At 50.5% G+C, this 25,591-nt stretch overlaps 1 protein-coding gene across 1 annotated transcript; it reads right to left on the reverse strand.

Annotated features, from left to right (window-relative positions):
* Positions 1-3,545: 3,545 nt before the first annotated feature.
* On the reverse strand, positions 3,546-25,591 carry LOC146059273 (olfactory receptor 51E1-like). Its single transcript, XM_083171379.1, has 2 exons — positions 25,401-25,591; positions 3,546-5,028 (listed from the first exon to the last, which is right to left on the reverse strand). The coding sequence occupies exons 1-2, from the start codon at positions 25,427-25,429 to the stop codon at positions 4,008-4,010; spliced, it is 1,050 nt and encodes a 349-aa protein (XP_083027505.1). The 5' UTR covers positions 25,430-25,591; the 3' UTR covers positions 3,546-4,007.

Genomic DNA, 25,591 nt, shown 5'->3' on the forward strand with positions numbered 1-25,591 from the left:
TGATGCCCAGGTGCAGCCATTACTAGCTGTCACATTACCCAGACCACTTAGCTGGTGCACAGGGTGCCTGAAACACATGAGCTGTTGGTAGATTTTGAGGCCAGGTTTTTTCCACCCCGTACTACAGCATCCAATGACACCTCACAGACTTGTAGGTCCAGTTGCCCTTCTCAGTATCATGTAACAGGTTCCATCTCTCCTACTGATACACAATGAGCCTGGCCACCCCCGTGAGATCAGACTAAACTGCAAAGTAGTGCACGCACCCTTCTAAATGGAGCCAATCCCACAACCATACCCAAAACAAAGATTACTTTGAAATCCATTCGAGACTAGGGCCGTCACCTGCTGTCTTGATTTGTGCATAAGCTTCCCAGGCAAATTAACCCACAATGTTCCCCTATGGATCAACCCACCATGCCCACCTATGGATCAACCCACCATGCCCACCTATGGATCAACCCATCATGTCCACCTATGGATCAACCCATCATGCCCACCTATGGATCAAGCCACCATGTCCAAAATGGAACAACCCACCATGTCCACCTATGGATCAAGCCACCATGTCCAAAATGGAACAACCCAACATGCCCACCTATGGATCAACCCACCATGTCCACCTATAAATCAACCCATCATGTCTAAAATGGATCAACCCAACATGTCCACCTATGGATCAACCCGCCATGTCCATGTATGGATCAACCCATCATGACCGCCTTTGGATCAACCCATCGTGTACGCCTATGGATCAACTCACCATGTCCATCTCAGGATACAAGAGGACTTAATCTATATCCACGGCCACCGGTCCATCACAGTCTCTGACTGAGTAGTGGTCGAGAGACCATCTAGTATTCATATAATTACCCACCAAGGGACCAACCAGAGAGCTACATGGACAACTGCATCCCAACCACCTAAGAAAAGCCGCAAGAAGAAGTCACTAGCTAAAGGTGACCGAGAGACCCAAAATACATTGACCTGAATCCAAATCCAACTAAGTGGCCTCCTCCAACATGGAATCAAAGATAATGAAAGTTAAAAAATAAACAAAAGGTAAAAAAGGAGGGTAAAGCAAAGCACCTAAACCTAAACACTACCCTGTATAGGGGGTATACACATCCAGCCCCCAGTGGCCATCTCAGATGCTGAGAAACCCAATAATGCCACAGCAGTAGCATCCCCAATCCAGAAGTACCGCTGCCGCCATACTCACATGTATGGAAAAATCAAACACTATAAAAACCCATTTACATTAATACACCGACAATGGAGAACCTTCAAAGCATATCACCCACACACCAGGCCTTGGGGGCTGTAGAAAAGGCAGGACTGTGCCAAAACCGAGGGAGAGAGACGCATGAGAATGAGAACCAATGCAAAGAGTGATGACCGTGATGGGAATCTAACTTAAGACCTCCATGGTGCGAGGTGGCAATAACGCTAACCATTGCTAAGATCGCATTAGACAATCACAGACATAGAACAGTCCTACAGGTACCTGTCACCGTACGGCATTTATACCATAGTCCCCTGGTTCCGGCCCAATTCTGCCTCCTTGATCACCTGAGGATAGACCATGGGGGCTATTTACTAAGCCCAGGAGAGAGATAACGTGGAAAGTGGCAATCCACCAGCTAATCAGCATCTAACTGGCATGTTTCAAAGCCAGCCTGTAACATGGCAGGTAGGAGCAGATTGGCTCTCCAACGCTCTGTAAATAGACCCATGACAGAGTCACAGTGTTTGGCCTTGACCTTTTCAGCCTGTCGACCTTTTAACCCTGTCGATCTATTGTATGTCGATATTTTGGGATAGAGAGGGTTATTATTTTATATCTAGACACTGTGGCGTATATTTACTAAGATGGGATGGGTACGAATGTACTCCTCATTTCCAGGTGCATTTGGCTGAAGCCTGCACAGATCAGTCATTACAGTCAGATCCGTCATTACAGTCAGATCAGTCAGATCCGTCATTAGTCAGATCCGTCATTACAGTCAGATCAGTCAGATCCGTCATTACAGTCAGATCCATCAGATCCGTCATTACAGTCAGATCCGTCATTACAGTCAGATCAGTCAGATCCGTCAGATCAGTCAGATCAGTCAGATTAGTCATTACAGTCAGATAAGTCATTACAGTCAGATGAGTCAGAACCGTGCAATGCTTTTCCTTAAAAAAGTAGAAAAATAAAAAAATAATTTAAAAAAGGCACCCCCCTTCACGAGTATAACCAGCCCCAGGCTCATTGAGCCGGTCCTGGTTGCAGAAAATACGAGGGACAGAAGGAATAGAGGTTCAGAAACCGCTCCGGGCTCCTGCAACAGCCGGGGGACACTTTTTACATAAGATCCTCTGGCCAAAAGCATGACACCCTGGGGAACCCCAGCCTGGGTTAAATCCCGGGGCTGTCCCCACCACCCCTAGGCTGTGGGTGACGGGTTCTTGTGGGTGATTGTGTTCTTTAGTAGAACTACAGGGCCCAGCAAGCCTCCTCCTCAGCATTGGAAAACACGAATACAGAGAATATGGAAGCTTTCGTATCCCGGTCGTACCCATTCGTACACGGGATCAGCCTTCTCAGTAAATTTCCCCCACTAGATCTATCAACCAGTGCTTGCCATAGGTTGATTCTCGAGCACAATGTCTAGAACCACTGTCAGTGTTACAGCGTACAGGGGCGCAGAAAGCATATACAGGGGCATATCAGCAATTGCCAGTGGCCTCACAAGTGGGTGCCGGCTCCTGCTCAGTGACAGAAGCCAGGTGCTGCAATGTAACATTTCGTGTAGCACCTGGCTCCTGTCACTATGTGGGTGGCGGCTCCTGCTCCGTTACAGAAGCCAGGTGCTGCAATGTAACATTTCCTGCAGCACCTGGCTCCTGTCTCTATGTGGGTGCCGGCTGCTGCTCAGTGACAGAAGCCAGGTGCTACACTGTAACATTTCCTGCAGCACCTGGCTCCTGTCACTATGTGGGTGCCAGCTCCTTCTCAGTGACAGAAGCCAGGACTGTAACATTTCATGCAGCACCTGGCTCCTGTCACTATGTGGGTGCCGGCTCCTGCTCAGTGACAGAAGCCAGGACTGTAACATTTCATGCAGCACCTGGCTCCTGTCACTATGTGGGTGCCGGCTCCTTCTCAGTGACAGAAGCCAGGTGCTACACTGTAACATTTCCTGCAGCACCTGGCTCCTGTAACTATGTGGGTGCCGGCTCCTTCTCAGTGACAGAAGCCAGGACTGTAACATTTCATGCAGCACCTGGCTCCTGTCACTATGTGGGTGCCGGCTCCTGCTCAGTGACAGAAGCCAGGACTGTAACATTTCATGCAGCACCTGGCTCCTGTCACTATGTGGGTGCCGGCTCCTGCTTAGTGACAGAAGCCAGGTGCTGCAATGTAACATTTCGTGCAGCACCTGGCTCCTGTCACTATGTGGGTGCCGGCTCCTGCTCAGTGACAGAAGTCAGGTGCTACACTGTAACATTTCCTGCAGCACCTGGCTCCTGTCTCTATGTGGGAGCCATGGCATTCCCGGGGGCAGCCCGCACCTCCAGAAGTGCTGGAAATGGGGTTCCTGCTGCAAGGCCACACACCCTTCCATCATGAGGCTGTGGCCCCTTTTTGCGGCTGACCACACCGGGTGTCACCAGGTGATGTGACAACCCAGGGACTCGTGAGTACAGAAAGGGTAGGCTGCACCTCTGAATCAGGCCCATAATTACCTGCAATATTGTCTGTCAGTAGTGTTACATCCTATCACAGCGAAGATTGCAATGTCACATGACACATTATTTCCCATGTTCTGTACACATATTACATCCTGCAATGTCACATGACACATTATTTCCCATGTTCTGTACACATGTTACATCCTGCAATGTCACATGACACATTATTTCCCATGTCCTGTACACGTTACATCCTGCAATGTCATATGACACATTATTTCCCATGTCCTGTACACATGTTACATCCTGCAATGTCATATGACACATTATTTCCCATGTTCTGTACACATGTTACATAGTTTCCGGGATACTGATCCCTGCTTAGTTACATTACTGAATAACCTGCGCAACCTACTGCGAATCTGCTTGGTCTTAATGCCGTAGATTAGAGGGTTTATCATCGGGGGGAGAAGAAGGTAAACGTTCCCAAACAGGATATGCAGGCTGGGGACTACGCTGATATTGAAGCGGTGTACCACAGACAGACCAATCAGAGGTATGTAGTAGACAAGCACCGCACATATGTGTGCCGCACACGTACTGAAGGCCTTGAGGTTGGCATCTGCCATCAGACCAACCACGGTCTTAATGATCAGTAGATAGGAGCCAGAGATAAACACACAGTCTACTCCCATGACGAAGAGGATGACAAAAAGGCCGTAGATAATGTTGACCCTTATATCAACACAGGCCAGATTCATGACCTCCTGGTGCAGGCAGTAGGAATGCCCCAGGACATTGTCTCTCCACAGTGGCAGCCTCTTGATGAGGAGCGGAAGAGGGATCATCACAGCTGCCCCTCTGATGACAATGACCAAAGAGATCTTCAAGATGGTCTTGTGTGTTAGAATAGAAGAATATCTCAGAGGAAGGCAGATGGCTACGTAGCGATCTACAGCCATGGCCACCAATATTCCAGACTCCAGCGCTGACAGGAAGTGGATGAAGAACATCTGGGCCAGGCACATATTGAAAGTGACCTGCAGAGAGTCAAACCAGAAGATGCCCATCATTCTCGGCATGGTGGTGGTGGCCACCATGAGGTCAATGACGGCCAGCATGAAGAGGAAGATGTACATAGGCTCGTGTAGCTCCTGGTCCACCTTGATGATGTATAGGAGAGTCAGGTTCCCAATGACAGCCACCAGGTAGATGAAGAGGATGAGATACCCGATCCAGGAATGTGGGCCAGGAGAGTCCGGAATTCCGGTGAGGACAAAGTCGCTGATATTGCTGCAGTTAGAGAATGGCATGATCAGTGTCCGGTCACAGGAGGTCCATGGTCTCCTGTAAGAGAAATGAGGATTACACAGGACTCTGTGCTCTTCCTGACAGTGCGGCTGATTCAGAGTTGGCAGCAATGTACTGTATGTGCTCTCTCTCTCTCTCTCTCTCTCTCTCTCTCTCTCTCTCTCTCTCTCTCACTGAGTAACATTGAGGCTATTGACACAACTTCCCTGTCCTCCTTTTTCTACTCCTATACTCTGGTTTTTATGTCCTGAACAAGCCACTTCACTATATAATGCATCCCTTACTTCTGCTCTTAATTCTGTTGCTCCACCAACCACTATTCACCCTCGCAGGTCACCCGTGGCATTCCAAATGCACCAGATACCTGCAACAATGCTCACGTACGACAGAGGAGAAAGTCTATGGACGACTTCCTCCAATTCAAACTTATGCTCATCCTTTAGTGCTGCCCTTTCCCTGGAATAACAGTCACACTTTAAGAACCTCATGTCCCATATTTCCAGTCTCTACACCTCTTTGTCACTGTCAACTGCCTCCTCTGCCCAACTCCACCTCCCCTCTGGTCTTTTCTTCATTTGGACACTTATTTCACATTCAAAACTGACTCCATATATCAGGACATCACATCCCACCAGACCATCAGCCACTGGCCACTTCCTCTTCCCATCCCTCTTACCAACTCTGGTATCTTTACCTGTTGAGGAAGTCATGCCCCCCCCCGCTTCCTTATCACCACATGACCCCTCCGGTCTCCTTCGCTACCTACGTCCTTCTGTCTGTTCCTACTAGCCCACCTCCTCAATCTATCCCTCACAGCAGACAGTGTCCCCTCTGCCTTTAAGCATGCCTCTGTCTCCCTTGTCTTAAAAAACCTGGTCCTAGCACCCTCCCCAACCACCAACCCACCTCTCTCCTCCGTTTTGCATCCAAATTCCTTGAGCTTATTGTCTACAACTGCCTCATCACCTTTCTCTCCTCCCGATCTCTGCTGGACCCATTCTAGTCTGGCTTCCATCCACTCCACTGACACTGCCCTCTCTAATGTCTGCAATGATCTCCATGCTGCCAAATCTAAGGGCCACTACTATTCTTGTCCTCTCTGCCAAGGGCGTCGGAATGTGGGGGCAAGGAGACAGCTCACTTCCCCAAACATAAGCGAAGGAGCCAACGCTGAAGGCAGAGAAGGATGGCACTCTCCCTGCTGCATACAGCATTACTGCCAGCTGCCATTGCGCAAGTCTGACAGGCAGTGGCGCCGGCAGTTTGAAGAATGGCGCCTGTTCCTTGCTGATCTCAGGTCTAGCAGGCTGCTCACAGTGCTGCTGTCGGAGCCCTGAGCAACATCAAACAAGGGGGGGGGGACTTCGGTTTTCTGGCTGCGGAGGCTCCATGTTTGTATCTGGTTTACAACTCTGGCTTGGACTGTGCTGGAGCTGAGGCTGCAGGTGAGAGGATGTAGTGTGCAAAGTGGGCTTACCCTGCTTCTTGTACAAGGGGCTCTTCCTAGTGTAATGTGTATAAGGGGCTCTACCTAGTGTAATGTGTATAAAGGGCTCTACCCAGTGTAATGTGTATAAAGGGCTCTACCTAGTGTAATGTGTATAAGGGGCTCTACCTAGTGTAATGTGTATAAGGGGCTCTACCTGGTGTAATGTGTATAAAGGGATCTACCTAGTGTAATGTGTATAAAGGGCTCTACCTAGTGTAATGTGTATAAGGGGCTCTACCTAGTGTAATGTGTATAAGGGCGTCTACCTAGTGTAACGTGCATAAGGGGCGTCTACCTAGTGTAATGTGTATAAGGGGCTCTACCTAGTGTAATGTGTATAAGGGGCTCTACCTAGTGTAATGTGTATAAGGGGCTCTACCTAGTGTAATGTGTATAAGGGGCTCTACCTAGTGTAATGTGTATAAGGGGCTCTACCTAGTGTAATGTGTATAAGGGGCTCTACCTAGTGTAATGTGTATAAAGGGCTCTACCTAGTGTAATGTGTTTAAGGGGCTCTACCTAGTGTAACGTGTATAAGGGTCTCTACCTAGTGTAATGTGTATAAGGGGCTCTACCCAGTGGCGTAACTCCCGGAGGCAATGGAGACATAGGCCGCCGGGCGTTAGCCACTAGGGGGGCACAGAGAGAGGAGCATGGTGCAGTGCACTCAGCATTAAAGAAAATGAAAATAAACTACAGCTCCTAGCAGACCTTGCTGCAGGAAGCTCAGAGCTGCTGGGAGCATAATTTTACTTTCAGTTTCTGTAATGCAGTGCACGCATCCTTCCTTGCAGCCAGACAAGAGGGAGCGAGTGGCTCCGGAGGAGCAGCCCGAAAAGGGGGCGTGGCTACACGGCACAGGACTGTACTGTACACACAGTGATTGCCAGCCAGGCCCTTCAGCAGTAGCATGGTGAGTGTGACTGTTATATCCAGTATGTATTTATCTGTGTGTGTAACTATTGTGTACAGTATGTATTTCTGTGTGTGTGTGTGTGTGTGTGTGTGTAACTATTATGTACAGTATGTATTTCTGTGTGTGTGTGTGTGTGTAACTATTATGTACAGTATGTATTTCTGTGTGTGTGTGTAACTATTATGTACAGTATGTATTTCTGTGTGTGTGTGTGTGTGTGTGTGTGTAACTATTATGTACAGTATGTATTTCTGTGTGTGTGTGTAACTATTGTGTACAGTATGTATTTCTGTGTGTGTGTGTGTGTGTGTGTGTGTGTGTGTGTGTGTGTGTGTAACTATTATGTACAGTATGTATTTCTGTGTGTGTGTGTGTGTGTGTGTAACTATTATGTACAGTATGTATTTCTGTGTGTGTGTGTGTGTGTGTGTGTGTGTAACTATTATGTGCAGTATGTATTTATCTGTGTGTGTGTGTGTAACTATTATTTACAGTCTGCATTTCTCTGTGTATATATGTGTGTGTGTGTGTGTGTGTGTGTGTGTGTGTAACTATTATGTACAATATGTATTTATGTGTGTGTGTGTGTGTGTGTGTGTGTGTAACTATTATGTACAATATGTATTTGTGTGTGTGTGTGTGTAACTATTATATACTATAAACATCCATTTGCAGGCTACGTGGAAACACCCACATGATTCGATGGTCGCCGACCATCCAATGATGTGGAACGTGCACGCAGATCTAAGTGACTCTCAGTTCACTTAGATATGCGTGCACACTGAGAGGAACTTGGCAGGCAGCTGACATCCGGTGACCCCTGGCACCCACGTCAAGGGCCAATTACCATGGGAACACCCATAAAATGCTGAGCATTCCCTTGGGTGTGAATATACGCAGCCACCCCTGCCCGCAGTCTTGGGTGCCTGCGCTTGGCGAACAGTGTGGCGATTCACATGCGCCAGCGCATACGCACATCAGTTCCTCGTGCGAATGCACGGTGGATGCAAATAAATTAGAATGACCCCCTTTATGTAGGTATATGTGTACCCATATCTGCAGCCCAAATAAATGGGTACATTTATGCAAATAATGTGAGATGTGCCAGGAGGCGTTTTTTAATAAGTAAGCAGTCTGTGTGCGTGGATGTTTGTAAGTGTATGAGTGTATTTTTGTTAGTGACAGAAGTGTATGTGTGTATTTTTGTTAGTGACAGAAGTGTATGTGTGTATTTTTGTTAGTGACAGAAGTGTATGTGTGTATTTTTGTTAGTGACAGAAGTGTATGTGTGTATTTTTGTTAGTGACAGAAGTGTATGTTATGTAAGAGGTGTGCTGCAGGTGTGTTTTCACTGAGGGCTGCACAGAATCACTAATAGCCGAGCACAGTATCACTAATGGCAGAGCACAGTACCACTGATGGCCAAGCACAGTATCACTAATGTCCGGACACAGTATCACTAATGGCCGAGCACAGTATCACTAATGGCCGAGCACAGTATCACTAATGGCCGGGCACAGTATCACTAATGGCCGAGCACATTATCTCTAATGGCCGAGCACAGTACCACTGATGGCCAAGCACAGTATCACTAATGTCCGGGCACAGTATCACTAATGGCCAAGCACAGTATCTCTAATGGCCGAGCACAGTATCACTAATGGCCGAGCACAATATCACTAATGGCCGAGCACAATATCTCTAATGGCCGAGCACAGTATCGCTAATGGCCAGGCACAGAATCACTAATGGCAGAGCACAGTATCACTAATGGCAGAGCACAGTATCACTAATGGCCGGACACTGTATCACTGATGGCTGAGCAGAGTATCACTGATGGCCGAGCACAGTATCACTGATGGCCAGACACTGTATCACTAATGGCCAAGCACAGTTTCCCTGATAGCCGAGCACAGTACCACTAATGGCTGAGCACAGTATCACTAATGACCGGGCACAGTATCACTAATGGCTGAGCACAGTATCACTGAGGGCTGCACAGAATCAATAATAGCCGAGCACAGTACCACTAATGGACGAGCACAGTACCACTAATGTCCGGGCACAGTATCACTAATGGCTGAGCACAGTATCACTGAGGGCTGCACAGAATCACTAATAGCCGAGCACAGTATCACTAATGGCAGAGCACAGTACCACTGATGGCCAAGCACAGTATCACTAATGTCCGGACACAGTATCACTAATGGCCGAGCACAGTATCACTAATGGCCGGGCACAGTATCACTAATGGCCGAGCACATTATCTCTAATGGCCGAGCACAGTACCACTGATGGCCAAGCACAGTATCACTAATGTCCGGGCACAGTATCACTAATGGCCGAGCACAGTATAGCTAATGGCCGAGCACAGTATCACTAATGGCCGGGCACAGTATCACTAATGGCCGGACACTGTATCACTAATGGCCGAGCACATTATCTCTAATGGCCGAGCACAGTACCACTGATGGCCAAGCACAGTATCACTAATGTCCGGGCACAGTATCACTAATGGCCGAGCACAGTATCACTAATGGCCGGGCACAGTATCACTAATGGCCGGACACTGTATCACTAATGGCCGAGCACATTATCTCTCATGGCCGGACACCGAATCACTAATGGCTGAGCACAGTATCACTAATGGCAGAGCACAGTACCACTGATGGCCAAGCACAGTATCAGTAATGTCCGGGCACAGTATTACTAATGGCCGAGCACAGTATCACTAATGGCCGGACACTGTATCACTGATGGCTGAGCACAGTATCACTGATGGCCGAGCAAAGTATCACTGATGGCCGGACACTGTATCACTAATGGCCAAGCACAGTTTCCCTGATAGCCGAGCACAGTACCACTGATGGCCGAGCACAGTACCACTAATGGCTGAACACAGTACCACTAATGTCCGGGCACAGTATCACTAATGGCCGAGCACAGTATCACTGAGGGCTGCACAGAATCACTAATAGCCGAGCACAGTACCACTGATGGCCAAGCACAGTACCACTGATGGCCAAGCACAGTATCACTAATGGCCGGACACTGCATTACTGATGGCCGAGCACAGTATCACTGATGGCCGAGCACAGTATCACTAATGGTTGTGCGCAGTATCACTGATGGGCAAGCACAGTATCACTAATGGCCGGGAACAGTATCACTAATGGCAGAGCACAGTATCATTGATGGCCGGGCACTGTATCACTGAGGGCTGCACAGTATCACTAATGGCAGAGCACAGTTTCACTGAGGGCCGAGCACAGTATCACTAATGGCCAGACACTGTACCACTAATGGCCAGACACTGTACCACTAATGGCCAGGCACAGTACCACTAATGGCCGAGCACAGTATCACTGATGGCCGAGCACAGTATCACTAATGGCCAGACACTGTACCACTAATGGCCTGGCACAATACCACTAATGGCCAGGCACAGTACCACCAATGGCCGAGCACAGTATCACATATGGCCGAGCACAGTATCACTGATGGCCAGGCACAGTATCACTGTGTCACATTTCATGAAGTACCAGCTGGAGTGTAACGGAGGCTGGGTGCTTTGATATAAGGCTGTTACATTAACGACAGAAGGGAATGAAGCAAGTGAATAAAGTAAACCTTATATAATGAAGATACTGCGGTACAGGAAATGAATGATGACACAATAATAAAACTGTAGTTTCTGATAGATAATAAAGTCAATAATATACAATACTTTATGGAAGAAGTTTGGAGATGATTGGTAATTGAATAATTGAATAACTGTGAGATTGGATGATTGAGTGATTGGAAGAAAGATTGGGTGATTGTTCGAAGAATTGGATGATTGGATGAGGATTGAATGATTGGTTGAAGAATTGGATGATTGGATGGGAATTGGATGATTGGAAGAAGAATTGGATGATTGGATGAAGATTGGATGATTGGTTGAAGAATTGGATGATTGGATGAGGATTGGATAATTGGTTGAAGAATTGGAAGATTGGATTGGATGATGAAGTCCGAAGGAATCTGTGCTGAGTAGGATCGTAGCTGCAGAACCAGGGATGACCACAGAGATTAACCGTCAGGAATGCAGAAGAAGATATTATCCCTTTGGAGGGTTAACCTTGTCCTATCCGTATAGGCGGCAGCGGGTTCCGTGATGATATGGTACAGGCAGTGAAACGATCAGCAGGACTTGAGAGAGACTTCACCAAAGGCGCAAGAACTGTAGCAGCAACTACAGACAGCCAGGGAGGATCAATGATGCATGTGGGTAGACATCATTGTACTGACTGCCGGTCTAGCCCGGCAAGTCAGTATTTGAAGTGTGAGCTGCGCGGTGATTGATTTGCCACTTGACCTTACTGGAAGGAGCGGCGCAGCATAGGCTGAAGGATCCCAAAAGATGGCCACCGCCAGCGATGGCGAGGGAAACCAGCCAGCGGTGATTGCGCACGGATGCGCTGCAGCCGGCGTGTCCTGCCAGAGGCCTGACCAGACACAGATCCATCATGGCGGCTCATGTCTCACGCTACCCAGAGCCCACCTGGCACAGGGGCACACACCACCGCTGTCACCCGGAGATGACAGCGCGACAGCATGCACTCCGCCAGCCTGGGAACCAGCAGCGGAGGTGAGCGCCAGGGCAGTAGATGACCTGTCAGAGGTCTTTGGGCTAGGGACAGCACAGAGGAAACGGGTAGCAGACATGGTGGTCGTGACAGCACCCTTTCCTTTACGAGTGGCCCCAGGACACTCCTTGGGCTTGGTTGGGAATTTCCTATGAAAATCATTTTAGGAGCATGTACCTCAGAAGCATTGGTCCAGGACCTCTCCTCAGGCCCATAGCCTTTCCAGTCGATTAAGTACTGCAGTCGTTTGTACCTGATACAAGAGTGCAGAATGTGGGCCACTTCATGTTCTACGCCCCTGTGAGTAAAAACTTTGGGAGATTTAGGAAGAGCAGCATGAAACTTGTTTAGCACTAACGGTTTAAGCAATGAGATATGAAAATAATTTGGGACCCTTAAATAATGTGGTTATTTTAACTTATAGGCAACTGGATTGATGATCTGAGTTATCGGAAAAGGACCGATAAAACGAGGTGCAAATTTTATTGAAGGAACACGAAGACGAAGGTTGCGAGTGGACAGCCATACCTTGTCAGCCACCTGTGGGAACAGCTCTTCTTCAGCAAATTTCTTATATTTCTGTGAAGCTTTGGTCAATGATTTCCTGACTTTCCTCCAATGTTGGCGAAGCTGCAGGAGAGTTAACGCCACCACTGGCACAGATGTTGAAGGTAGCCGCTGGAAGTCAGGAACCCTGGGATGGAAGCCATAATTAATAAAGAAAGGTGTAGAAGAAGAAGATGAATGGTACTGGTTGGTATGACCAAATTCGGCCCATGGCAACACCTCGACCCAGTCATCCTGGGAGGAGGAAACATGTAAACGCAAAAATTTCTCTACATCCTGATTGACTCTCTCTGTCTGGCCATTAGATTGGGGATGGTAGGCTGTACTGAAATTGAGTTGGATCTTGAGAACTTTGCATAATGCTAGCCAGAATTTCGCGACGAACAGTACCCCTCAATCTGAGACGATTTCCTCAGGTAGCCCGTGGGTTCTGAAGATCTCTTTGATAAAAAGGTTTGCTAACTTTGGGGTGGAAGGCAACCCCCGAAGCGGTATGAAATGATCCATTTTAGAAAATCGGTCAATGACGACCCATATGGTAATAAAGTCCATTGACAAGTGAGTCCACGGCCGCTGTGGAATGGAAAGTGGCATCAATGGACCTACTGGAGCTAAATTGGAGGATTTATGTTGGGCACAATGAGGACAAGAAGCAATATATTCCTGAACATCTTTCTTTAGAGCAGGCCACCAGTACCTTCGAGAAAGGAATTCATAGGTCTCTGAATCCCTGGATGACCGGAGAACTTGGAATCATGAGCCCAACGGAGAATTTGCTTCCTTGAGCTAGGTTTAACAAAGGTTTTACCTGGAGGAACTGACACTTGTACAGTTGTTGCAGCGAAAGAGAGAGGATCAATAATTGGACTTCCTTCGTAGGATTTAGACTCCTCCTCAGTCTCCCATGACCTAGGCAGAGCATCTGCCTTGCAATTTTTTGCTCCAGGCAGGAGAAAAAGACAATTTAAAATTAAATCTAGAAAAGAACAATGCCCATCTGACCTGTCTAGGATTGAGACATTGAGCATTTTTCAAATAAAGCAAATTTTTATGATTGGTAATAATATTAATAACATGAACTGCCCCCTCGAGTAGATACCGCCACTCCTCCAAGGCCATTTTGATTGCTAACAGTTCTTGGTCCCCTATAGCGTAGTTCTGTGCCGCCGGGGAAAATTTCTTAGAGAAGAAACCACATGGATGCAACTGTCCATCAGTATCAGTCTGGGAAAGCACAGCCCCTACGCCAATGGCAGAAGCGTCAACTTCCAGAGTAAAGGGTAATCTGACATCTGGTTGAGCCATAACTGGTGCTGAAATTAACTTTTCTTTGAGCAGTGTAAAAGCTTTAGAAGCCTCGGGATCCCATTTGGAGGGTTTGGCACCTTTGCGGGTAAGAGCAGTTATTGGAGCTACAATAGTAGAAAAGCCTTTGATGAACTTTCTATAGTAGTTCGCAAATCCGAGGAATCTTTGGACCCCCTCGGAGGGTGTGAGGACAAGGCCACGACTGGATTGCTTCCACTTTGGTTGGATCCGTTTCCAGACCGGAGCCAGATACAATGTACCCTAAGAAGGGTATGGAGAAGACCTCAAAATGCACTTTTCCAATTTGCAGAAAAGGAGATTATTTCTGAGGCCAGAGAGCACTTCTCTGACAACTTCTCGATCTTTCTGAAGACTATTTGCAAATATCAGGATATCGTGAAGGTAGACCACTACATGTTTGTACAGAAGATAACGAAAAAGTTAATTCATGTAAGACTGAAAAACCGCTGGTGCATTACTCAGACCAAAAGGCATGACAAGGTATTCATAATGTCCATCGCTGGTATTAAAAGTGGTCTTCCACTCATCTCCCTCACGAATGCGAATGAGATTGTAGGCTCTACGGAGATCTAATTTTGAAAAGATGGTCGCCCCTTTGATTCTGTCAAAACGTTCTGTGATGAGTGGTAATGGATAGCGGATTTTGATGGTAATTTCGTTTAATCCTCGATAATCGATGCAAGGCCGTAACCCTCCATCCTTTTTCTTAACAAAAAAGAAGCCGGCTCCAGCAGGAGAAGAAGAGGGATGGATAAACCCTTTGGATAGGTTTTCCTTTATATACTCAGACATAGCCTGTGTCTCAGGTAATGACAAAGGGTAAGTACGACCCCGAGGAGGGTTCTTTCCTGGTATTAGATCGATTGAACAGTTCCATGGACTATGTGGAGGTAATTTATCAGTAGCTTTTTTGCAGAAAACATCAGAGAAGTCTTGATATGGGGTAGGTAACCCTTCTGGAATTTGAAGGGAGACTTGGCTTGTAGGTGCCACTGATTTGAGACATGATTTGGTACATGTGGCACCCCAGGCTTGGACCTGGGACGTTACCCAATTGATACTGGGATTATGGGCACTTAACCAGGGGAGACCCAAAACAATTGGGTAGGAGGATTTGGGGATGACAATATGTAGCAGTCCAACTTGTAAAGTTAGTGGTTGAGTTCGTAGAGTGACAGTCTCTCCCAATATACGACTCCCATCTACAGCGGTAAGGTACACTGGATGCTGGAGGGGGATGGTAGGTAGATGCCAACGTTTGACAACATCAGTGGTGATGAAACTCTTTGCTGCTCCTGAGTCGAGAAGAGCTGGCAACTGTCTGAACTGATGTTTAACTTGTAATGAAACTTGAAGGATACAGTCTTTGTTATTTGGAGAGGTAACAACAGTATCACTGATGGCCGGGCACAGTATCACTGATGGCCGAGCATTGTATCACTGATAGACAGACACTGTATCACTGATGGCCGAGCATTGTATCACTGATGGACAGACACTGTATCACTGATGGCCGAGCACTGTATCACTGATGGCCGGGCACAGTATCACTGATGGACCCCTTCAGTGGAACGCACTCCCTCGCTCCATTAGACTCTCCCTGACCTTGCAAAGCTTCAAACGGGCACTGAAAACTCACCTATTCATCAAAGCGTACCCTTCCACTGCATAAACCAGCTGGTTCTCCGACCCCTTGCCTTTTTACATCCTGCTATCTAACCACCACCCACTTGCTTGCACCTCATGTAATCTGTCTGTCTCCCCTTCCTACTAGATTGTAAGCTCCTCTGAGCAGGGCCCTCTTCCCTCCTGTTGTCAAAGCCCACTTCTCTTCACATGTCACTCACAGCTCTCCTATACTCCAACACTCAGTGACCATCTTCGTCCGCATACTCATCTCCATCATTGGCCTCAAGCCTCTAGTTGTTTGTTGATTGAGTCCTCACTACTTACATTTAAGCTGTAATGTGTATTGATCTGTGGCACACTTTATTTGTACTCTATTTTTGTTATTTATTCAATGTTATGCCAAGCTTTGTCTCCCTGTATTGTTCCTTTGTACGGCGCTGCGAAACACTTGTGACGCCTTATAAATAAAATTATAATAATTATAATAATAATGGACAGACACTGTATCACTGATGGCCGCGCACAGTATCATTGATGGCCGAGCATTGTATCACTGATGGACAGACACTGTATCACTGATGGCCGAGCACAGTATCACTAATGGCCGGGCACAGTATCACTGATGGCTGGGCACAGTATCACTGATGGCCGAGCACTGTATCACTGATAGATAGACACTGTATCACTGATGGCCGAGCACAGTATCACTGATGGCCGGGCACAGTATCACTGATGGCTGGGCACAGTATCACTGATGGCCGAGCACTGTATCACTGATGGACAGACACTGTGGGACAAAACCATGTGCACTGCAGGGGGGGGGGGGGGGGCAGATGTAACATGTGCAGAGAGAATTAGATTTGGGTGAGTAATTTTGTTTCTGTGCAGGGTAAATACTGACTGCTTTATTTTTACACTGCAATATAGATCTCACTTTGAAGTAAAACCCCACCCAAATCTAATTCTCTCTGCACAAGTTACATCTGCCCACCTGCAGTGCACATGGTTTTGCCCATCTAAGAAGGATTTTGTCAGAAAGAATGAACCAAAATAAGGCCCTGTATCACTGATGGCCGAACACAGTATCACTGATGGACGGGCACAGTATCACTAATGGCAGAGCACAGTATCACTGATGGCTGGACACTGTATCACTGATGGCAGAGCACAGTATCGCTGATGGCCGGTCACAGTATCACTGATAGCCGAGCACAGTATCACTGATGGCCGAGCATAGTATCACTGATGGCCAGACACAGTATCACTGATGGACGGGCACAGTATCACTGATGGCCAGACACAGTATCACTAATGGCAGAGCACAGTATCACTAATTGCCGAGCACAGTATTACTAATGGCCGAGCACAGTATTACTAATGGCCGAGCACAGTATCACTGATGGCCGAGCAGAGTATTACTAATGGCCGAGCACAGTATCACTTCTCTCCGCTATATAACTACTGACCATAATCCTTTTAATATTCTGTGGGGTAACCGAGGGCTGACGTTGCTCAGACGGGAATGAACAATGCCGCTTATATTGCTTGGCTTAGGAGTGCGCTCTCTATAAACCTTGTGAAGCGTAGAGATGTTCTCGGTAGATAACCACATGGTAACGTACAGGTGATCACGCAAGGGTGGTATATAGCAGTGTAATACCTCACTGTATCCTGTATACAGGGTGACTGCGCGTACCTTGCCCTGTGCCACTTACTGGCTGCTGGTGATATATATGTATAATTGTATCATATATATATATATATATATATATACTAGGTGATTCATCGCGCCCTACGGGCGCTCTTCACACCGGCGTAAGGGGCTACGCCCCTTAATTTGTGAACATTTGTATTGTGAGAAATATGGTTAGAATTGTATGAAAGATGCCCTGTATTGCAGCTTCTGGCAGTGGGTGAGGGTCCAGCGTGGCAGCACAGGAGTACCGGACGGTGGCCCTGAGTCAGTGTCTCCTCCTACTGGGTGGGAGTTAGGGTGCATGAGAGAAGGAGGCTGGGATATGAGGCATGATAGGGGTATGTGGGCAACACAGCGTCAGCGATTACCCAGTGGTGGAAGTTACGGTTCAGGAGAGCAGGAAGCTGGGTAGTGATAGGGGTGTGTGGGCATACGGGGGACTAAAGAGGGTGGTGGACACTGTGCAGCTTCTGCCAGTGGGTGAGGGTCCAGCGTGGCAGCACAGAAATACAGGAGTCAGTGTCTCCTCCGACTGGGTGGGAGTTAGGGTGCATGAGAGCAGGAGGCTGGGCGGTAAAGCATGATAGGGGAATGTGGGCAACACAGGGTGAGCGGGTCTCCACTGGCGGAAGTTACGGGCAGGAGAACAGGAGGCAGGGCAGTGTCCTCCCACATTGATGGCAAAAGTATTCAACATCGGCCATAAACCATCGATTTTTTGAAAATCATTGATGGTCGATGGGCATCCCTAGAACTGGAGGAGGGTGGGGGACAGTATGCAGCTCCCGGCAGTGGGTGAGCGTCTCCTCCCACTGGGAGGGAGTGAGGGTGCATGAGAGCAGGAGGCTGTATAATAGTGGTATGTGGGCAAGACATTGATAAAAGTTGTGGCACTGGTGCAGAGGGCAGTGGGGAAACCTGCAGTGCGGCAGCCAGGGCCGGATTTCCCACCTAGGGGCGGTACCTGCTTGTGGTGGTACAGGATCCCCCATTGTCACGGGGGGTACGTGAAATGCTAGAGCGGGGGCCGCGGTGGTCCGCTCTGGGGGGTGGAATTGCCGGAAGGGGGTCTGCGGGGTCTGCAAATTGCGGGGGGGGGGGGGTGGTGTGTGGGGATCCGCGGTTAGCGGGAGGGGGCGGGGGTCCGCAAATCGTGGGCGGGGGCGCTTGAATCCTGGGAAGGGGGGTCCGCAAATTGCGGGAGGGGGGTTGTCGGGGTTAGTGAATTGCGGGAGGGGGGATTGCGGAGGTCCGTGAATTGCGGGAGGGGCGCGTGGGGTGCCGTGAGTCAAGGGGGGGTGGTGCGGGGGTCCGTGAATCACGGGAGGGGTCATGAATCGCAGGAGGGGGGGGGTCGTGGGGGGGCTGCAAATCGCAGGAGGGGGGGTGTGGGGGGTTGTCGTGAATTGCATGAGGGAGGCGTGAATCAAGGGAGGGTGGGCGCAGGGGGGTGATGCGGGGGTCAGTGAATCGGGGAGGGGGCATGAATCGCGGGAGGGGGGGGGTTCCGAATCGCAGGAAGGGGGGTATGGGGGGTGCCGTGAATTGCGTGAGGGGGGCATGAATCGTGGGAGGGGGGGGGTCCCCGAATGTGTGAATTACGGGGCGGTCGCAAATCGCGAGAGGTGCCGAGGGGGCCCGCAAATCGCGGGAGGGGGGCGCTACGGGGGGGTTTCGTGAATCGCGGGAGGGGGGGTCGTGGGGGGTTGCGAATCGCAGGAAGGGGGGTGTGGGGGTTGCCGTGAATTGCGTGAGGGGGGCATGAATCGCGGGAGGTGGGGTCCCCGAATGTGTGAATTAGGGGGCGGTCGCAAATCGCGAGAAGTGCCGAGGCGGCCCGCAAATCGCGGGAGGGGGGCGCTACGGGGGGTTGCAAATCACAGTAGGGGGGGGTGCCGTGAATCGCGGGAGGGGGGGTCGCGGGGGGCCCTTTTAATGCCGGGAGGGGGGGTCGCAGGGGTCCCGCGAATTGCGGGAGGGGGCTCGCGGGAGGGAGGGGTCGCTGGGGTCCCGCGATTTGCGGGAGGGTCGCGGGGGTCCCGCGTTTCGCGGGAGGGGGTGGTCGCGGAGGTCCAGCGAATCGCGGGAGGGGGTGGTCGGGTCTGGGACGGATATTAGACAGCACTTACATCGACAGCCATTACATCGACAACATTAGTTCGACAGCTCAATAGGTCGACATGGTTTTAGGTCGACATACCATTAGGTCGACATGTCATTATGTCGACAGCTCCTTAGGTCGACAGCTCATTAGGTTGACATGTTTTTAGGTCGACACTGCCATTAGGTCGACAGAGTCTATGTCGACAGTCAAAAGGTCGACATGGGTTTTTTCACTGTTTTTTTTGGCCGAAATGTCGACACTGTCGACATGGACACAGTTTGAAGTGTACCGCAGCCGCTCGCTATGCTTCGGGCACGGTGCCTCGCTGCGCTCGGCACACTATTTTATTCTCCCACCACGCCCTAGTGGATAGTAGGGCATGAAATACCGCCTGTCGGCACATGTCGGCTCGATAAACAGTGAAAAAACCCATGTCGACCTTTTGACTGTCGACATAGACACTGTCGACCTAATGGCAGTGTCGACCTAAAAACATGTCGACCTAATGAGCTGTCGACCTAAGGAGCTGTCGACCTAATGAGCTGTCGACATAATGACATGTCGACCTAATGGTATGTCGACCTAAAACCATGTCGACCTAATGAGCTGTCGAACTAATGGTGTCGATGTAATGGCTGTCGATGTAAGTGCTGTCTAACAATAGTCCGGATACCGGGGTGGTCGCGGGGGTCCCGCGAATCGCGGGAGGGGGGTCGCGGGGGTCCCGCGAATCGCGGGAGGGGGGGTTCGCGGGGGTCCCGCGAATCACGGGAGGGGGGGTCGCGGGGGTCCCGCGACTCGCGGGAGGGTGGAAAGCGGGGTCCGGCGAATCGCGGGAGGGGGGGTGCGGGGTCCGGCGAATGGCGGGAGGGGGGGTCAAGTGGGTTCCGCAAATCGCGGGAGCGGGGGTCGCGGGGGTCCCGCGAATCGCGGGAGGGGGGGTCGCGGGGGTCCCGCGAATCGCGGGAGGGGGGGGCGGGGGTCTCGCGATTCGCGGGAGGGGGGTCGCGGGGGGTCCCGCGAATCGCGGGAGGGGGGGTCGCGGGGGGGTCCCGCAAATCGCGGGAGGGGGGGTTCGCGGGGGGTCCCGCGAATCTCGGGAGGGGGGGGTCGCAGGGGGTCCCGCGAATCGCGGGAGGGGGGTCGCGGGGGTCCTGGCAGAGGGTAGGGATGTGCAGGAGTAATGGTGGATGGTGGATGGTGGCTGTGGAGTAATGGTGGATGGTGGGCGTGTACTGTAGCCCTGGCTGGGTGGGGGGAGGTGATGTCAAGGGGGTGGAACGTCAGACACATGAAAGTGAAACTGTTCTACACAGGAACGTTCTCCACAGGGGTTGAGTGACAGATCTGGCTAAATATATAAGAGATATATACTGTGGACTCACAGGTGCTGATAATGGGGGATGGATCTGTATATAAGAATGTCTGCTGAGGACAGATAATATAATGGGGGATGGATCTGTATATAAGGATGCTGATAATATAAGGGGGGATGGATCTGTATATAAGGATGCTGATAATATAATGGGGGATGGATCTGTATATAAGGATGCTGATAATATAATGGGGGATGGATCTGTATATAAGGATGCTGATAATATAATGGGGGATGGATCTGTATATAAGGATGCTGGTAATATAATGGGGGATGGATCTGTATATAAGGATGCTGATAATATAATGGGGGATGGATCTGTATATAAGGATGCTGATAATATAATGGGGGATGGATCTGTATATAAGGATGCTGATAATATAATGGGGGATGGATCTGTATATAAGGATACTGATAATATAATGGGGGATGGATCTGTATATAAGGATGCTGATAATATAATGGGGGATGGATCTGTATATAAGGATGTCTGCTGATGACAGATAATATAATGGGGGATGGATCTGTATATAAGGATGCTGATAATATAATGGGGGATGGATCTGTATATAAGGATGCTGATAATATAATGGGGGATGGATCTGTATATAAGGATGCTGATAATATAATGGGGGATGGATCTGTATATAAGGATGCTGATAATATAATGGGGGATGGATCTGTATATAAGGATACTGATAATATAATGGGGGATGGATCTGTATATAAGGATGTCTGCTGATGACAGATAATATAATGGGGGATGGATCTGTATATAAGGATGCTGATAATATAATGGGGGATGGATCTGTATATAAGGATACGGCATCTCCTGCATACACAGGTCCGATGTTACCTGTTCTCAGTCCATTCCGAAAGAGCAGCCTGATATATCGGATGAAAACTTCCCCAATCGGCGATGCTTGACAACAGGTTGGATCCGATGTGCTGCGATATATAGCATCGGCGATGCTTGACAACAGGTTGGATCCGATGTGCTGCGATATATAGCATCGGCGATGCTTGACAACAGGTTGGATCCGATGTGCTGCGATATATACCATCGGCGATGCTTGACAGCAGGTGGGATCCGATGTGCGTTCCCTGCGATATATTGCAATGCATGCTGGGACCTACCCTCAGCGCCCGGGCTGCCCCTGCCAGTGCCTGACCGCTGGATCCGAGATACCCACCTTCATATGTACGATGATGGGTCATAGGGTCAACACTATGAAGGACGATATACATTACATCGACCACTAACGGTCAACAGGGCTTAGGTCGACACAAGAAAATAGTCGACATGGCTAAGGTCGACGGGTTCGGAAGGTCAACACAAGCATTAGGTCAACAATGGGAAGGTAGACAGTCAAAAGGTGACATGAGTTCTTCACGTGTGGGTGTGGTGAGCGCAGGTGCAAAAATATAAATAGGACTATTCTCCTCCACCCCAACCCAGGTTCACAATATGCAACATGGCAGTGGGTGACAGGGAGAGGGGACAGGGAGAGGCAGACGGTGATGAGGAGAGGCAGAGGGGACAGGGAGAGGGGACAGGGAGAGGCAGAGGGGACAGGGAGAGGCAGAGGGTGACAGTGAGAGGCAGAGGGGACAGGGAGAGGCAGAGTGTGAGAGGGAGAGAAAGAGGGTGACAGGAAGAGGCAGAGGGTGACAGGCAGAGGAAGAGGGGACAGGGAGAGGCAGAGGGTGACAGGGAGAGGCAGAGGGATCAGGGAGAGGCAGAGGGTACAAGGAATGACAGGGAGAGGCAGGTAGAGGCAGAGAGAGACAGAGGGTGACGAGTAGAGGCAGAGGGGACAGTGAGTGACAGGGAGAGGAAGAGGGTGACAGTGAGAGGCAGAAGGGACAGGGAGAGGCACAGTGTGACAAGGAGAGGCAGAGGGTGACAGGGAGAGGCAGAGGGTGACAGGAAGAGGCAGAGGGGACAGGTAGAGGCAGAGGGTGACAGGGAGAGGCAGAGGGGACAGGGAGAGGCAGAGGGTACTAGGAGTGACAGGGAGAGGCAGAGGGGACAGGAAAAGACACAGGACAGGGAGAGGCAGAGTGTGACAGGGAGAGGTACTGTAGAGTGTGACAGGGAGAGGTAGAGTGTAGCAGGGAGAGACAGCGTGTGACATGGAGAGGAGGAGTGTGACAGGGAGAGGCAGAGGGGACAGGGAGAGACAGAGGGTGACAGGGAGAGGCAGAGGGGGCAGGGAGAGGCAGAGGGTGACAGGAAGAGGCAAAGGGGACAGGGAGTGACAGGGAGAGGCAGAGGGGACAGGGAAAGACACAGGGGTCAGGGAGAGGCAGAGTGTGACAGGGAGATGTACAGTGTGACAGGGAGAGGCAGAGTGTAGCAGGGAGAGGCAGTGTGTGACAGGGAGAGGCAGAGGGGACAGGGAGAGACAGAGGGTGACAGGGAGAGGCAGAGGGGACAGGGAGAGGCAGTGGGTGACAGGGAGAGGCAGAGGAGACAGGGAGTGACAGGGAGAGGCAGAGGGTAACCGGGAGAGGCTGAGGGGACAGGGAGAGGCCGAGGGGACAGGGAGAGGCAGAGGTGATAGGGAGAGGCAGAGGCGACAGGGAGAGGCAGAGTGTGACAGGGAGAAGTAGAGTGTGACAGGGATAGGCAGAGGGTAACATGGAGAGGCAGGGAGTGAAAGGGAGAGGCAGATGGTGACAAGGAGAGGCAGAAGGGAGAGGCAGAGGTGATAGGGAGAGGCAGAGGGGACAGGGAGAGGCAGGGTGTGACAGGGAGAAGTAGAGTGTGACAGGGATAGGCAGGGAGTGAAAGGGAGAGGCAGAGGGTGACAGGGAGAGGCAGAGTGTGACACAGAGAGGCAGAGGGTTACAGGGAAAGGCAGAGCGGACAGGGAGAGGCAGGGAGTGACAGGGAGAGGCAGAGAGTGACAGGGAGAGGCAGAAGGGACAGGGAGAGGCAGAGTGTGACAGGGAGAGGCAGAGGGTACAGGGAGTGACAGAGAGAGGCAGAGGGGACAGGTAGAGACAGAGTGTGACAGGGAGAAGTAGAGTGTGACAGGGATAGGCAGAAAGGAAAGGGAGAGGCAGGGAGTAACAGGGAGAGGCAGAGGCAGAAGGGACTGGAAGAGGCAGAGTGTGACAGGAAGAGGCAGAGGGTGACAGGGAGAGACAGAGAGTGTCAGGGAGAGGCAGAGGGTAACAGGGATAGGCAGGGAGTGACAGGGAGAGGCAGAGGGTAACCGGGAGAGGCAGAGGGGACAGGGAGAGGCCGAGGGGACAGGGAGTGACAGGGAGAGGCAGAGGTGATAGGGAGAGGCAGAGGGGACAGGGAGAGGCAGAGTGTGACAGGGAGAAGTAGAGTGTAACAGGGATAGGCAGAGGGTAACATGGAGAGGCAGGGAGTGAAAGGGAGAGGCAGATGGTGACAGGGAGAGGCAGAAGGGAGAGGCAGAGGTGAGAGGTAGAGGGGACAGGGAGAGGCAGAGTGTGACAGGGAGAAGTAGAGTGTGACAGGGATAGGCAGAGGGTAACATGGAGAGGCAGGGAGTGAAAGGGAGAGGCAGAGGGTGACAGGGAGAGGCAGAGTGTGACACAGAGAGGCAGAGGGTTACAGGGAAAGGCAGAGCGGACAGGGAGAGGCAGGGAGTGACAGGGAAAGGCAGAGAGTGACAGGGAGAGGCAGAAGGGAAAGGCAGAAGGGACAGGGAGAGGCAGGGAGTGACAGGGAGAGGCAGAGTGTGACAGGGAGAGGCAGAGGGTACAGGGAGTGACAGAGAGAGTCAGATGGGACAGAGAGAGGCAGAGGGGACAAGGAGAGACAGAGTGTGACAGGGAGAAGTAGAGTGTGACAGGGATAGGCAGAAAGGAAAGGGAGAGACAGAGAGAGGCAGGGAGAGGCAGAGGGTGATAGGAAGAGGCAGAAGGGACTGGAAGAGGCAGAGTGTGACAGGGAGAGGCAGAGGGTGACAGGGAGAGACAGAAGGGACAGGTAGAGGCGGAGGGTGACAGGGAGAGGCAGAGGGTGAAAAGGAGAGGCAGAGTGTGACACAGTGAGGCAGAGGGTGACAGGGGAAGGGAGAGGGGACAGGGAAATGCAGGGAGTGACAGGGAGAGGCAGAGGGTGACAGGGAGAGGCAGAGGAGACAGGGAGAGGCAGAGAGTGACAGGGAGAGGCAGGGGGTCACAGGGAGAGGCAGGGGGTAACAGGGAGAGGAAGATGGTGACACGGAGAGGCAGGGGGTGACAGAGAGAGGCAGAGGGGACAGGGAGTGACAGGGAGAGGCAGCGGGGCAGAGTGTGACAGAGAAAAACAGTGGGTGACAAGAAGAAGGTGACAGGTATAGTTATGGGCTCCTTAGTCCTCAGGGGCCCCAGTGCACAATTGGTAGTTCCATCTCTATTACATACTGCCCCCAGTCCCCAGATCCCCTGGTATAACAGTGTTATGGGCAGAACAGGAGGACACAGGAGCGTAGAGGGGGCGACACACATCTGACACCATGATGAGAATTCGCTGACTCTTATACAATTTATTATTCACCATCTATAACTTATTATACATGAGACGGACAAGTAACGGAACTTTCCACACTGTACACACACATACTGTACACACACACACACACGTACACATACATACATACACACACATGTACACACACACATACACACAGAGCCACATGCTCGGTACCTGTCAGTAAGGAACAGTCTGTCGCCCATGAGGCTCTGTGCGGTGGAAGCGGGTCCCCATCTTCCAGGTGGTAGGAAGGTGCCCAATTTGCCCCAGATCAGTGGCCTGGCACAGTCTTTGGAGCAGGGGGGCAGCGGTGAGAGACAGTCACCAGTATGAGACCGCAGAGGACTGAGACATCCAGGAGCTGC

This window comes from Crinia signifera, chromosome 2, assembly GCF_055691185.1.
Source record: "Crinia signifera chromosome 2, ASM5569118v1, whole genome shotgun sequence".
Lineage (NCBI taxonomy): Eukaryota > Metazoa > Chordata > Amphibia > Anura > Myobatrachidae > Crinia > Crinia signifera.

Bases quoted from the DNA above. Each gene is read 5' to 3' on its own strand.
- LOC146059273 (XM_083171379.1), bottom strand. From the start codon at position 25,429: ATGGGCGACAGACTGTTCCTTACTGACAG. The intron at 5,029-25,400 runs GTACCGAGCATG...TTTCTCTTACAG, and splicing joins AGACTGTTCCTTACTGACAG to GAGACCATGGACCTCCTGTG.